This window comes from Miniopterus schreibersii (assembly GCF_964146895.1).
Source record: "Miniopterus schreibersii genome assembly, chromosome: 21".
Taxonomy (NCBI): domain Eukaryota; kingdom Metazoa; phylum Chordata; class Mammalia; order Chiroptera; family Miniopteridae; genus Miniopterus; species Miniopterus schreibersii.
The window spans coordinates 995,792-1,008,552 of record NC_138123.1 but is presented as its reverse complement, the minus strand read 5'-3'; the positions used below and the strand labels follow the sequence as shown (position 1 = coordinate 1,008,552).

The 12,761-nt window shown below is 51.0% G+C and overlaps 1 protein-coding gene across 4 annotated transcripts; it reads right to left on the bottom strand.

Moving 5' to 3' along the window:
- Positions 1-972: 972 nt before the first annotated feature.
- DDX59 (DEAD-box helicase 59) lies at positions 973-9,179 on the bottom strand. 4 transcript variants are annotated; one of them, XM_081123877.1, is made up of 8 exons: positions 9,081-9,179; positions 7,152-7,915; positions 6,754-6,921; positions 5,419-5,508; positions 4,616-4,867; positions 3,763-3,915; positions 2,921-3,049; positions 973-1,543 (listed from the first exon to the last, which is right to left on the bottom strand). In XM_081123877.1, the coding sequence occupies exons 2-8, from the start codon at positions 7,902-7,904 to the stop codon at positions 1,280-1,282; spliced, it is 1,809 nt and encodes a 602-aa protein (XP_080980003.1). In that variant the 5' UTR covers positions 7,905-7,915; positions 9,081-9,179; the 3' UTR covers positions 973-1,279. The 4 variants fall into 4 exon arrangements, with proteins under 4 accessions (XP_080980003.1, XP_080980005.1, XP_080980004.1 ...); XM_081123879.1 differs by lacking the exon at positions 9,081-9,179 and adding an exon at positions 8,782-8,851; XM_081123878.1 differs by lacking the exon at positions 9,081-9,179 and adding an exon at positions 8,080-8,789.
- Between the last annotated feature and the right edge of the window lie 3,582 nt (positions 9,180-12,761).

The window sequence follows — 12,761 nt, the reverse complement described above, 5'->3', positions numbered from 1 at the left end:
GGGCCAGACCTGCTCCCTCGAGGAGCCAACGTCGTGTCAACTGTGGTCAGTAGGAAACAGAAAAGGCGACAGGTGTGCCGATGTGAATCCCACCGATGGCACAACCTGAGGGCTACTCAGCCTGCCGAAGAAAACAGTCTAGTTTTATCAGAAAATAGGACAGTCTGGATCCAACTCAGATCTGTTAAAGTGAATTAGCACTGAGAGTCAGGGTTTAACTATCCGGCCGTGTTCTTTGTGAAGATGCTATGAAACCACACCAAAAAAAAAACACAAAAAAAACCCTTTTACTGAGCTCGGTATTAGAAATACAGAATAGCATGAAATGTGTCTCATAAAGCTGCAGAGTCTAGGACCCGCTTATTTCAGGCATGAAAGTGTTTGGTACATAAACAGCGTTTGCTACAATCTGGCAATAAAGCGCTTGAAGAGTTAATTCAGTTCCTGTCAAACAGTCCAGTTGCTGGAAGAGGGAAACAATGTCTGGGAGTGTCTCTAACTACGTACATCAGCCAATCAAAATTTCAAACTGGGTAATAATTTTCCTCAAAATTATAAAATTAAAAATTTATATTATAATTTAAATTTTATAATTTAAAAATATATAAAATTACGAATGGTTTTTAAAGCAGTGGAAGGATGGACGTATCAAAGCACAACTTCCTTCCCTCCAGTATGGATATTGTCAATGGAATCAGCAAAGTGACATTAACACAAAAAGGATCCCGAAGCTACATGCGCATAACGACCGTTACTGCGACAAGCAGCCCACCTTACATATAAAACAGATTTATGTTCACCAGGCCGACCGGAGAACTGAGAATAAAAAGATCCTTCACAGTCGTCCTGTAGAAGTTGCCCCAGGACGGTGGGGACACTGAGCGAAGGAGCCTCGGTCCTCACGACTCCCCCCGCGGTGCAGGCGTCTGGTCTGACAGTGGCTCCGAGGAATAAAATAACTTTCTCTATTTCGCAATTCATTTTCTTCTGTCGTTTTTAATTTTTGAGAATTCAAAAGGAAATTAAGTAGGATATTGCTGCATAAACTTGATATTCTATTAAAAATGTTTACATTTTATTGTTAAAAGTATTACAGATGTCCCTTTTCCCCCTAAAAAAATTAAAATAAATTAAAAAAAGAGAAATATTTGTTTAAACCCTCCCCCCCACATTTTTACATTTTTATTTCATATACTTGTACCGTTGATGCAAACCATCCGTAATATATACAGAAATTTCCCTGACGGTACACGAGTGAGTATTGGAAGAGGCGCTCAGGTCACCTCTGAGCGTTACTCCTGTCGTGCCTCCTAATGATGTCCATGAGGTTGGCGCCGGTGACCAGGGGGTTCTGGGCCTGCCGGTCCCTCTGCTGCTCCTTCCTCTGCTGGTCCTGCAGGTATGGGGAGTGGAGCAGCTGTGGTGGCAGGATGGACCCCGTGGGCTTCACTCTCTTGGCCACGTCCCAGAAGAGCCTCCTGGAGTTGTTATTGATGAAGGTGATGGCCGTCCCGTTCTGGCCTAACCTCCCCACTCTTCCGACCTGAAGTGAGACGCAAAGGGGATTTGCAAAATGTTCGCATCCAGTCTTAACGTCCCCTTGACAGAAAATGAGTCTCTGAAGACGCTTTGCTGAGACTAACGTGCACTCGGATGGCAGTTTTCTGAATTCATAAGCCCGAGGGCCCTGCAGGGTGACTCCGTGCTACCTGAGACCCGCAGGACTGACCGTGGGACAGCGAGGAGAGGTCAGGGGATTCTATCAGCACACTCTGCTCGGGAAACCCAGCGGCTTCGTAAGCATTTTAGTGTTTTAAGAAAGACTTCCATTCGGCCCGGCCGGGCGTGGCTCAGCGGTTGAGCATCGGCCTAGGATCCAGGCGATCGGGGTTCGATCCCCAGTCAGGGCACATGCCCGGGTTGCGGGCTCGATCCCCAGTCGGGAGCGTGCAGGAGGCAGCCGATCAATGACTCTCTCGTCATTGATGTTTCTATCTCTCTCTCCTCCTCTCTCTGAAATCAATAAAGATATATTAAGAAAAAGTTCTTTAAAAAAAAAAAATTAAAAAAAAAAAGACTTCCATTCAAAACGACTACAAGTTTGGAAGAAAACAAGCTTCAGTTATTTGAAAATGACCTCCCCTGTCATCAACTATCTGATGCGCAGGTAACTGAGGCAGGGCAGAGGGAGGGGCCCTGCTGTGTCATTAAGTCAAAGCGACAGTGTTACAGGCACTGAGAGCGTCTCGTGGGCGACCCAGGTAAAGGTGGCACCAGAGGGGACTCTAAGAACACCAGAGAAAGGCTTTCCTTGAAGAGCCTGTAAGTGACTCCGGGGAAGGAAGGCAGGCAGTGTCAGGGAGATAACAGGGCACTAAGAGGAGGCTCTGTTTCTGCTCGAAAGAAGAGCTCCTGGTTGGCATCGTTGGCAGCAAAGGGGAGAAACACATTTTAAAAGGGAAAGACTAGACCAGACACGGATATGAAGAGGCGATGAGAACAAGATTCCTAAAAAAAAGCCACTTTTACCGGTTAATTTTATTTCAGCCAGATGTCTCAACTTAAAACAAACCCCCCCCCTTTTTTTTCTGGTTATAAAAGCCATTTAACAGGCTCCCTGAAGAAAACAAGAAACATAAAGGAAACAAAAAGAAACAAAAAAACCAATTACTTAATATGTTAGCCAACACTTTAGGTTATTATTTGAAATAATTATTTTAATAAGGCACAGAGTTCTTAAAAACAAATTTTAGTGTATATATATATATATATATATATATATATATATATATCTTAAAAGCAAAAAAAAAAAAATCAAGTTCTATGTCCATCATAGAACTTTTTTTCCTTTTTACTCAGCCCTGTATTGACAACGGCTTGCCCAAGCAGCGTCCCGGTGATAACGCAGAAAACCCCTTACCTGGTGCACGTACTCGTCCATACTGGAAGGCATGTCGAAATTGACCACCAGCTTGACCCTGATCAAGTCCAGCCCTCGTCCCAGGACGCCCGTGCTCACCACCACCTCGTGGGCCCCGTCAAGTAAGCCCTTTCCAGAAAAGCAACAAAATTCACTGTTCAGAGTGTGTCTCTCCTGGGGTTTTATATAACAGAGATACCTTTCCTTTTTCTGATACTTTCTGCAACACTGTTGCAGCATCTCTTCCGGAAGGAAAGTCTCAGTGCACCTAGGAAATGAGTGTGGCCTAAGCTCCTCCCCGGCCCCTGGGCCGTGTTTTCCATTCCTTCGCTCGGGCAAACCTTTCCCAGAGGGGACCTACGCTCCGTCCCAGCCCGCGCTGACCTGGTGTCTGAAACGGTGGCTTCTGAATTAGTCATTTCGTTAGCAGACAACCCCTGGGGGTCAGGCTGGCTGTTCCCCAAACATAGAAGCCTGCGAGAGGAACAGTCAACTTTGATCACTGCCTGCCTCGAGCTCTTAGTCGATGGAAAACAGGTCTATTTTTAGCCCCGGCCAGTGTGGCTCCGTTGGTTGGAGCATCTCGTACACCAAAAAGGTTGTGGGTTCGATTCCAAGTTGGGGCGCTTACAGGAGGCAACCGATTGATATTTCTCTCTCATCTCAATGCCTGTCTGCCTGTCTCTCTCCCTCCCTCTCTCCCTAAAATCAATACAACATCCTTGGGTGAGGATTTTAAAAGGTCTACTTTAAACACCAGCTGGTAATATACTGTGTCTCTTGAAAATGACGCCACACAGATGTGCGGGAAAGAGATGAAAACAAAGCGCTGCGTGTCCAACCTCCAGGATGCTCCGCCTCTCCGTCTGGGGCTTCTCCGAGTGCATGGACACGCTTCGCAGGCCCGTGACCTTCTGCACCGCCTCGCTCAGCAGGTCCGCCCCGAGCCTGCAGTCCACGAACACCAGCACCGGCGGCTTGAAGAGTTTCTTATCCTGGGAAGTCAAAAACGTGTGTGAAATTACTCAGAGGCATCCGTCACCACGGGAAGTTCTCCTGAGAGCATTTGTATCAGCTGGTCATCAACAGGTTCATCAACATCGTTGAGGAAAAAGGCACGTTCCGTCAAAGGGAGTGTTCTCTTTAAAATACGCGCAAACAGAAACCAAGCAGTCTGCTGCCCTTCTACTGCAAAAACAATGTTAAAAATGTAAGTGCCATTAAACATTTTAAATACCGTTCATAAGTCAATCAATACAAACCATAGTATCTAAACACTGTGTTTTTAACGAACTCTGCTTGGCACACAGCACTCACTGAACCGACTGCTGTTTAAGTTAGTCGTGGTTAAAAATTCTATTTCTCTAAACAAACGAGCCAAGAAAGAACTTATCCTTACCTTATATATGAAACTGCTAAAAAAATTTTGAAATTAGAAAATTCTTTAGGCATAATCTTGGTATTTAAAGGTCTTTTCTGTAACAAGAAAAACATGAGCCAACGCTGAATCTACAACACACGTTTTCACAATAAAAACCTAATGGACTCTTACCGAATTCTGAGGCAGGCAGAGCAATTTATTATTAAATACCTAAACCAAATTACCCCAAAGCTTCGCCCAACACTCATTTTCTTAAGAACTGTGAGATGCGCAAACACAGTCCACAGACCAGGCTCGACAACGTCGCTACTCACATTTAAGATTTCAAATAACTTTTTCTTCTTGGCGGGCTCTTCGACCCACAGAATGATCTGCCGCACGTTGGAACAAGGCAGGTTCTTTTCTCCGGCGATGATTCTCACGGGGTCGTGCAGGAGCTGGCTCGCCAGCTGCTCGATGCTGGTTGGAATTGTGGCCGAGACCAGGATGGTCTGACAGTCGTGAGGGACGTTTTCCAAGACGTCCAGCACTTGCTGCTGGAAGCCCATCTTTAGCATGGTGTCGGCCTGAAATAAAGTCATTTCAGAGTTAGTCCCATTTGACATGAAAACCCAGGGCCACCCAAGACAAGACTGCGGTAACAAAAACGTAAAACTCGTACACAGAAACGCCTGCCACGATGTCAAAAGACAAAGGCTCGCCCGGCCGGTGTGGCTCAGCAGACACAGAGCGTCGCCTGCCCGGTCAAGGGCATGTATCTGGGTCGCAGGTTCCATCCCCGGCCCTGGTTGGAAGGCAACCAATCGATGTCTCTGTCTCTGTCTCTGTCTCTGTCTCTGTCTCTGTCTCTCCTCCCCCTTCCCTCCCTCCCTTCCACTCTCTCTAAAAAGCAATGGAAAAAATATCCTCGGGTCAACAACAAAACTTAACTTATCGCTGAGAACACAGGGCGGCTGAGCTTGTGTTTTCTGCCCGACAGGAACACACATCTACGGTTCGGCGTCCTGCCCACAGCTTAGCTAAGCTGCCGGACAGGTCTCAGCAGCACTGCGACCGAGACGAGGCCCCACGGGCTGGGCACCGCCGCGTGACGAACGTTTCCAACCACCACGCTCACCTCATCCACGACCACGACCTTCACGGCGCACAGCCGCACGGAGCTCTGCCTCAGGATGTCCAGCAGTCGGCCGGGGGTTGCGATGACAACCTGAGGGCAGGGGGAAAGGCAAATAAAATAAAAAACAAGTTGGAGGTTTGTTGTGAAAGGACTTCCCCCCAAGTACGTACGAAATGCAAAGAGAAAAATTAACTGGAGAGTACGAGGCAGATAATCTCACCAGGAAAAGACCCGCTGAAACCGAGCGTCATCTAAAAGGGTAACAGGGAAGCACAAAGAATCTCTTCCGTCAAAGCCACGTAACTCGAATCACGCCGGTTAAGTGGTCCTCAGAGCAAGTCGTTTATAATCCTTACACGTGTCAAGGTCGTGGGAAAAGGAGCGACTGAAGAGCTGTTCCGAACGGAAGGAGCCGAACGGGACGTGACAACTAAATGGACGCGTGATTCTTTTTTTTTTTTCTTCCAATTTTGTTTGTTCATTTATTTTGTTCTTTAGATTCTGCATCTAAGTGAAATCACATGGTATCTGTCTTTCCCTGTCTGACTTATGTTACTGAGCACACCACCACCTAGGTCCACCCACGCCGGCGCAAGTGGTAAGACTGCGTTCTTCTTTACGGCCGAGTGATATTCCACTGTGTAAATCCACGCGCCTACCGATGGGCACTTGGGGGCTCCCACGGCTCGGCCATTGTAAATAACGCTCCAGTGAACATAGCGGGGGGTGGGGGGTGTATCTGTTCTTTGGAATCAGTGTTTTGGGTCTCTTCGGATACATTCCCAGAAGCGGAATCGCTGGGTGAACGTATGATTCTGACCTGGACTCTCAGGCTATAAAATCTGACAGCACAGTTCGCAGACGCGAATGGTCTGGGGAGGAGATGACAGCAACCAACTCCCACGTGCACACGGTGTATTGCTGTTACCTGCCTGATTCTGCCTCTGGGTGGTGGTTACGAGGATGTGGCCCCGCCTGTAGGAATCACGCCCTCACGTATATCAGCTTTGGACCCTGAGACAAATCCCATCTCTCCGAGAGTCGACTTCTCAGCCATCAAATATGAGATAAGCCAGCCCAGCTCCAAGAGCAGGTGTGATGATTAAATGAGATAATAGCTGTGGGACCATCCGACAGCTCCTGACATACGACACACACCCACCCATACACACGTTCCTTCCCTTTCCCACATAAAACCACCTTCAAAAAAAAAAAAATCGCACTTACTTGGCAAGAACTTAAGGGCCACCTAGAATCACACGCAGAACTTTCTCAAGGAAGGAAACGCTAGGCCCATATTGCTCTCCAAAGGCATTCTACGGAATCGGCGCTCACCTTGACGTGCTGTTGCAGGCGGTACAGCTGGGGGGGCAAGGGCAAGCCCCCCACCAGCAGCACGGTCTTCATGCGGGGCAGGCCCTTCATCAGCTCTTTGGCCTGTCTCTCGATCTGAATGGCCAGCTCTCGCGTGGGGGTGAGAATGAGGGCAGCCGGCGTCGTGCTCTGCGAAGACGGAGAACAAATCTAAAGACACCGGCAATTTGGCCCTGGCCCGTGGGGCTCAGTGGTTAAATATATGAGAAATTCCCTAAAAGTACAGTGTGTTTTTTTTTCAGACACACGACTCAATTCTAAATATTCAGGTTCAGTTGGCAGCTTGAACACAGCTGAGTGGGGAAGTCGGTGACGACCTCGCTTGTTCCCGAGAACGATCCGGGTGAACCTGAACTCACCTCCAGTAAAGCCCGGGTGATAACGGGAAGGAGAAAGGCGGCCGTCTTCCCGGAGCCGGTGTCGGCGCTGGCCAAGACGTCCCGTCCCAGGAGCCCCACGGGAGTCATCTGCATCTGGATGGGGGTCGGCACCTCGTAGCCGGCCGCCTTCAGGTTGAGGTTTAAGGCCTCAGGGAAACCACAATGTTCAAAGTCGATAATGGGCCTGGCGACCTCCCGCCCTTGGACGGAAATTCCCAGCTGGCGCCTGAGATTCTCAACCTGGTCCTCCTGAAGGCCCTCAATAAAGGGGTGCTCTTTATAGACGTAGGACGTGTGCAGTGGGGGCTGGGGCTGAGCGCCAGCTCCCTGCGGGCTGCCGAGCCCCGACTTCCCTTCCTTTTCCTTCACCTGCAGGAGGTGTTTCGCTTTGCACTCCAGGCTGCACACGTCTTCATCTGTCTCGTCACAGATATACTCTCCATAGCGGCCGCAGACCACGCACACAGGTTCCCCGGGCTCTGCCCAGCGCTGCGTTTTGGAAAACGACTTCACGGGGTCTTCCGAGAGAGGGCTGGCCTTGGCACACTGCTCGGGTCCCACCTGCGGGCTGCCGGGGGCTGCGGCTTCTTCCGTAACGACGGCCTCCGCTGGGTGACCGCTGCTCTCATCCCACCGGACGTCTTCTGCCTCTGGTTTCGCTCTCTTGGCCGCACAGCCTTTGTCGTCACCCTGAGTGCTCCTCTTGACTTTGAGAGATCTCGGAACAAACATCCTTCAAAATCCTGTTGAGGAAATTCTATAATGAGGTTTATTTTACCCACAAACGAAGTTCAGGTGTAAAGTACCAGACGGTTATCATAGAGCCAGCCTAGGGTCCCTGGGTTTTGCCTCCAAGGACCAGAGAAAGTGTCAGGCACTACCTATATCGAGCTTGTCTTCCATTCACCTGCTTTCTCTGCTGAAAAGTCGGAATCCTCTTCGGCACACACATGACACATGCACGCACACACGTGCACGCATACACAGCCCGTGCACACAGCCTGCTCCTGCCTACTGGCTCCCTGCACAGCTGTGAAATAGCAGATGCTATAGAAAATCGGGGTACATCCTATTGCATTTTCACAAAACAGGAGGGACACTGCACAACGGGAATCTTTAAAATCAAAACACCAGGCACAGGGGAAAATGCTACTCTGGCCTAGTAAGGAACAGCTGCGGTGCTGGGACGTCCCAAGCCCAGTGCTTCGTGCTTCACAAGCAAGCTGGCCTCCGGGGCTCCTCAGGCAGGTGAGTGTCCCCCATAAACACACGCAGAGCCCACGCTGAGCCTCAGCGCTGAGCCTCCGCTCCACAGGGGGCGACAGAGCGCTGGGTCGGGGCCCAGGCCGCCCTCCCAGGAACGTCTGTGCACATGACCATCAAAGATGCTTCTACACATTTTTCTCAAAAATAATTCTGAGGTCAAACTGCCCGGTTCCAACAAAAATGCAGCAGGGGGTGTGCAATTACTGTCTGAGGCCCCCGGAGGGCGGCTCTCTGGGGGCGCTAGAAGCTGGGAACGCAGAGTCCCGGGGCGACCCCCCTGGTCGCCCGCGCCCCCCGCGCCTGCAAAGCCGCGCTGCAGACCCTCCCCCAGCGCTGCGCTCACCCGAGCCTGGACCGGCTCCCAGGGCGCCTGCGCGTCCCGGCGGCCCGCTCCTAGAGCGCCTGCGCGTCCCGGCGGCCCGCTCCTAGAGCGCCTGCGCGTCACTGCGGCCAGCATCCAGAGCGCCTGCGCGTCCTTGCACTGCTAGGAGACCGGGCGGGCGGGGAGCTCCCAAGGGTGGCATGGAGGGCCCGTCCCCCTGCCGCGGCCTAGCGCCCGGGTCCCAGAGAGACAGAGGCCGGAGCCGCCCGGCCCGCCGCGTCCCCTGCATCGCGAAGCCCGCCCCCCTCCAAACGCCTCACCGCGGCTGGGAGGGGCGTGCGGAGCGATCCACTTCTCCGGGTTTTGGGTGGGGCCGCGGCACGCCCTGGATCTACGGGGAAGGCGGGGCCAAGGAGGGAGGCGGGGCTTGGCGGGGCGGGCGAAGGGGCGGGGCCTCAGAGCTCGCCGCGCTGTCCACGCCCCCTTCCCGGCTCCCGGCTGGAGGTAAAGCTCGGAGCCGGATTCGGGCTGGGAGGCTCCCTCTTGCAGGGAGGGGCGGGTGCGGGGATGGATCCTGGTGGAAGAAGGGACGAGATCGCTTGGGCTCAGGGTGGCCCCAAAAGACGGAAGGGGCGGCGCGGCGCCTGGCACAGCCACAGAGCGGGAAGCCCGCGTGGAAAGGGAGGGGCACAGGCCCCGGCGGCCTGGACGGCAGTCCCGCTGCTTTGGACGGGCCGGGAGTGACTCTAAAATTAAACCCGGGGTGTTTCATGTGGCGTCTGTGACATTTCCGCCAGTGCCACACCCACCCCGACAGCAGAGAGAAAATAACACAGCCGCGGCTCTCGGCCCCTCTCGGGTGGCTTTTCTCTGCTGTGCAGCCCCTGGAGCCACGTGCCCCCAGCAGCTGGTGGCGGGGGAGCCATGGGGAGCAGGGGGAGGGCCACGGTTAGGGGATATTTGGGGTGTCCAGGATTTTTAAGTGATTTCGGTCTAACATTTGATGCATACAAAATAATACACTGAAAAATATATATATTTATTTATATATATTAATATATTATACATTATATATAATAATTATATGATATATAAATGATTATATTCTATAATAACATATATATATAAATATATATATTTAAAGCAAACTACTAAACCGGCAGCCTGTGACCGGGCCGCCTTATCAATACCAACGGGATGTCTCCCGGGTTCTGCTGCTCCCCTAGACCCCCGTCCTGAACTTGGTTTCTCTCTCCTCCCCAATTTTTAGTAGTTTAATCATAGCTGGTCCTGTAGGAAGTCATTAGACGTGTAAAATCGTAAGCAGGGGACCCAGTTGGGACCCACGCCCGGTCACAGGGACGTCGCCTCCCACCGGGAGTGTGTTCATGACCATATGATACAAACGAGCCTTGTGTTTTCCTACGAGAAAAGGTATCAGGCTCCCTGAGTCGGTGGGTCACAAACCCCTAACAGAACTACAACTACGGGTGGGTCTGGATGCGAAGACACATGTGTTTTTTTTAATAAATATTAATAATAATAAAAAGTTTTCATAAACCACACTAAGAGAAATGTCATCAGCTGTTCCAATAATGTCCTTTAGAGCAATTTTTTCCTTCCAGCCCAGGATCCAGTCCAAGCAAGACCTCTTCACTTTATTTTTGCACTAACTTTAAGTGAATAAAAACGTTCTTAAGTGGAACGTAGTTGGACCCAGGATCCTGGTTTTAACCACCACGTTTAGCAGCCCCGGCCCCGCGCGAGCCTTTGGAAACCTCAGGAAGGGCTCCTGCTGACAGGGGTTCCCCCCTCCACCAGTTTTCTCACAGGGGCTTCAGGCCTTGGCCAGGGCCGCTCTTCACTTGACTTTTGGAAAACCCGTCGATCTTTGCACGTGGACGGTTCCCTCTCAACCAGCAGCCCAGCTTGTTACAGCGCGTCAGGCGTGAGGGAGGAAGCCTAATACTGGACAGCGAGCCCTTGGCCTTTCAGGGTCAAGGAGTCAAACGTCAGAACCACACAGGCCTCACCTGCGCCTCCGGCCCACCCGGAGCACAGTCTTGTGAACCCCACCTGCTCGGTTCCTTCACCTACACGGTTTGATGATGGCCTTTGACAGGCGGGGAGCCTCACCTGGGGTAGGTAGTTCACCTGGAAACCGCAGATGGCGTTACTCACACAGCCCCAGCCCGCCGGATGCGCTGTGGCAGGGAGGGGCGGGAAGATGCAGGGGTGACTCAGTTAGACAAGCGCCTGGGATCCGGGCACCCTACGTGGCCACCCCAGGAGCTCGCCCGAAGCTGTGTCTCCAACAGGAAGGGCTGTACTAACGTGAGCCGGCCTGTCTGCCCGCCACCCTCCTGTGCTGTTGAGACACGAATAGAAACCATGACGCCCGTCATGCTTTCATCCGGGAGACTGTGGGCTCACACAGTTTATATTCGTTTATAGCGACTCCTCGCTCTTTATGGGGGAGGCCCGGGAAACCTGTGCAAGCCTACACCCCGGGGAACACGGGAAGCACGGGGTGATAGCATCGGGGCGCCTTGGTTTCTTCTTTTCACTTTATCATCACAATGAACCCCGACCGCTCCCTGCCTTTGGTACCTTTTCCTGATTAGTAGCATGCCCAAGCTTCATATTCCAAAAACCGAATTACTCACTCGTTCCGGAGATTTATGGGGTCCGCCACGTGGCGGTCGGGGAACAGAGTAACAAAGGAGGAAGAGCACCTAAGACCAACCAGCCTTCAGTTCGACGGTCGTCCCTAGAAGGGAACTTCCTGCCATTTCCTGCCCCTCCCACGGTTCTCTACTGTAAAACACAGGAAGGTCTATATTTTCCTTCAAATAACAGGCTCCGTGGGCGTTTCTGTGCTTTCGTTCTGGGGGGTGATTCACTGCAGGCTGAGAGCCTTTCCACGTGTCACATTTCATCGTTCGCCGCCTCGTCAGAACCTTCTGCGCCTGGAAATCTCAACCTGGGGGCTGATACGGCGAGGGTGGCTCCGCAAACTGAGCTCCGTACCTTCATCCGCCTCAGCGGGTTGCATTCCCGCTCCTGTCCTGACCCCACAACTGGCTGTCTTTTGGTTATAATCCCGTAAAAGCGATACATTTAAGCCCCAGTGAATGTATGTTGCAAAATAATAATGGATGTCTTAAGTTTCAACTTGACAGTACACCAATATACTTTGGGAATTAAAACAAGTGTGTCGAAAAAGAGTATAGAGTCTAAAAGATGATACAAAGTATTTTAAAGAATTAGGGGTTGTCTCTTTATCGTAACATTATGTTAATATGTTGATTAGTTACTTTATTGCAGGTGGCTGGACCAGCCAGTATCAACTCAAGGCAGGAAGGTTTAACTAAAGAATTAAAATAACTTTTAAGAACCAAGTAAGCTGTCTGACTAGTTCATGCACTTAAATGAATGAGCTATTATCACATAACAGACACACCACATCCACTGTTCTGCGCGGCGTTTCCAGACGGGAGGCTCTCTTCTGATCACCGGCTTCAAGAATTCCTTCTCACAGGCATCATTCGGTAATATCACTGTAGACTTAAGGGCGTGGAAATTAAGTCATCATCAAGAATTCAGCCTGAAGTCGTCCCGGAATGAGGAGGGAGCACAAGTAAGTTTAAAAAGGGCGTCAAGCAATTTCTTTCTCTATCGACAGCTCCTGTTGCAGGAAGCAGGCTCGGCCTCCACACGGACCCCACGCTCCTCCTGCGGTTCTTACAATACACCAGCCCCACTTCTCCCTGCCACTTAGAGCAAATCAATAATTCAGAGCAAGAGAAACCCAGAGTAACAGAGAACTAGCCAAACGTCCTCCAAGTCCCCTAAGAAGTGTCCCCAAAAGAAACTACTGAAGGACAGTTTTGTGGATTCCTGTGTGGACCCTAATAATGTCCAAATAGTAAGAAACATTTGTACTTCGTGTGGTCTGACTGGGAAAATCCCCCCGGATCAGCGGGTGGTGCTGACGTTAA

Coding starts and splice junctions, on each gene's coding strand:
- DDX59 (XM_081123877.1), bottom strand. CDS start 7,904: ATGTTTGTTCCGAGATCTCTCAAAGTCAAGAGGAGCACTCAGGGTGAC. Junction 3,050..3,762: donor AGAGGCGGAGCATCCTGGAG/GTTGGACACGCA, acceptor TTTTCTGGAAAG/GGCTTACTTGACGGGGCCCA. Junction 1,544..2,920: donor TGGACGAGTACGTGCACCAG/GTAAGGGGTTTT, acceptor GTCTCACTTCAG/GTCGGAAGAGTGGGGAGGTT.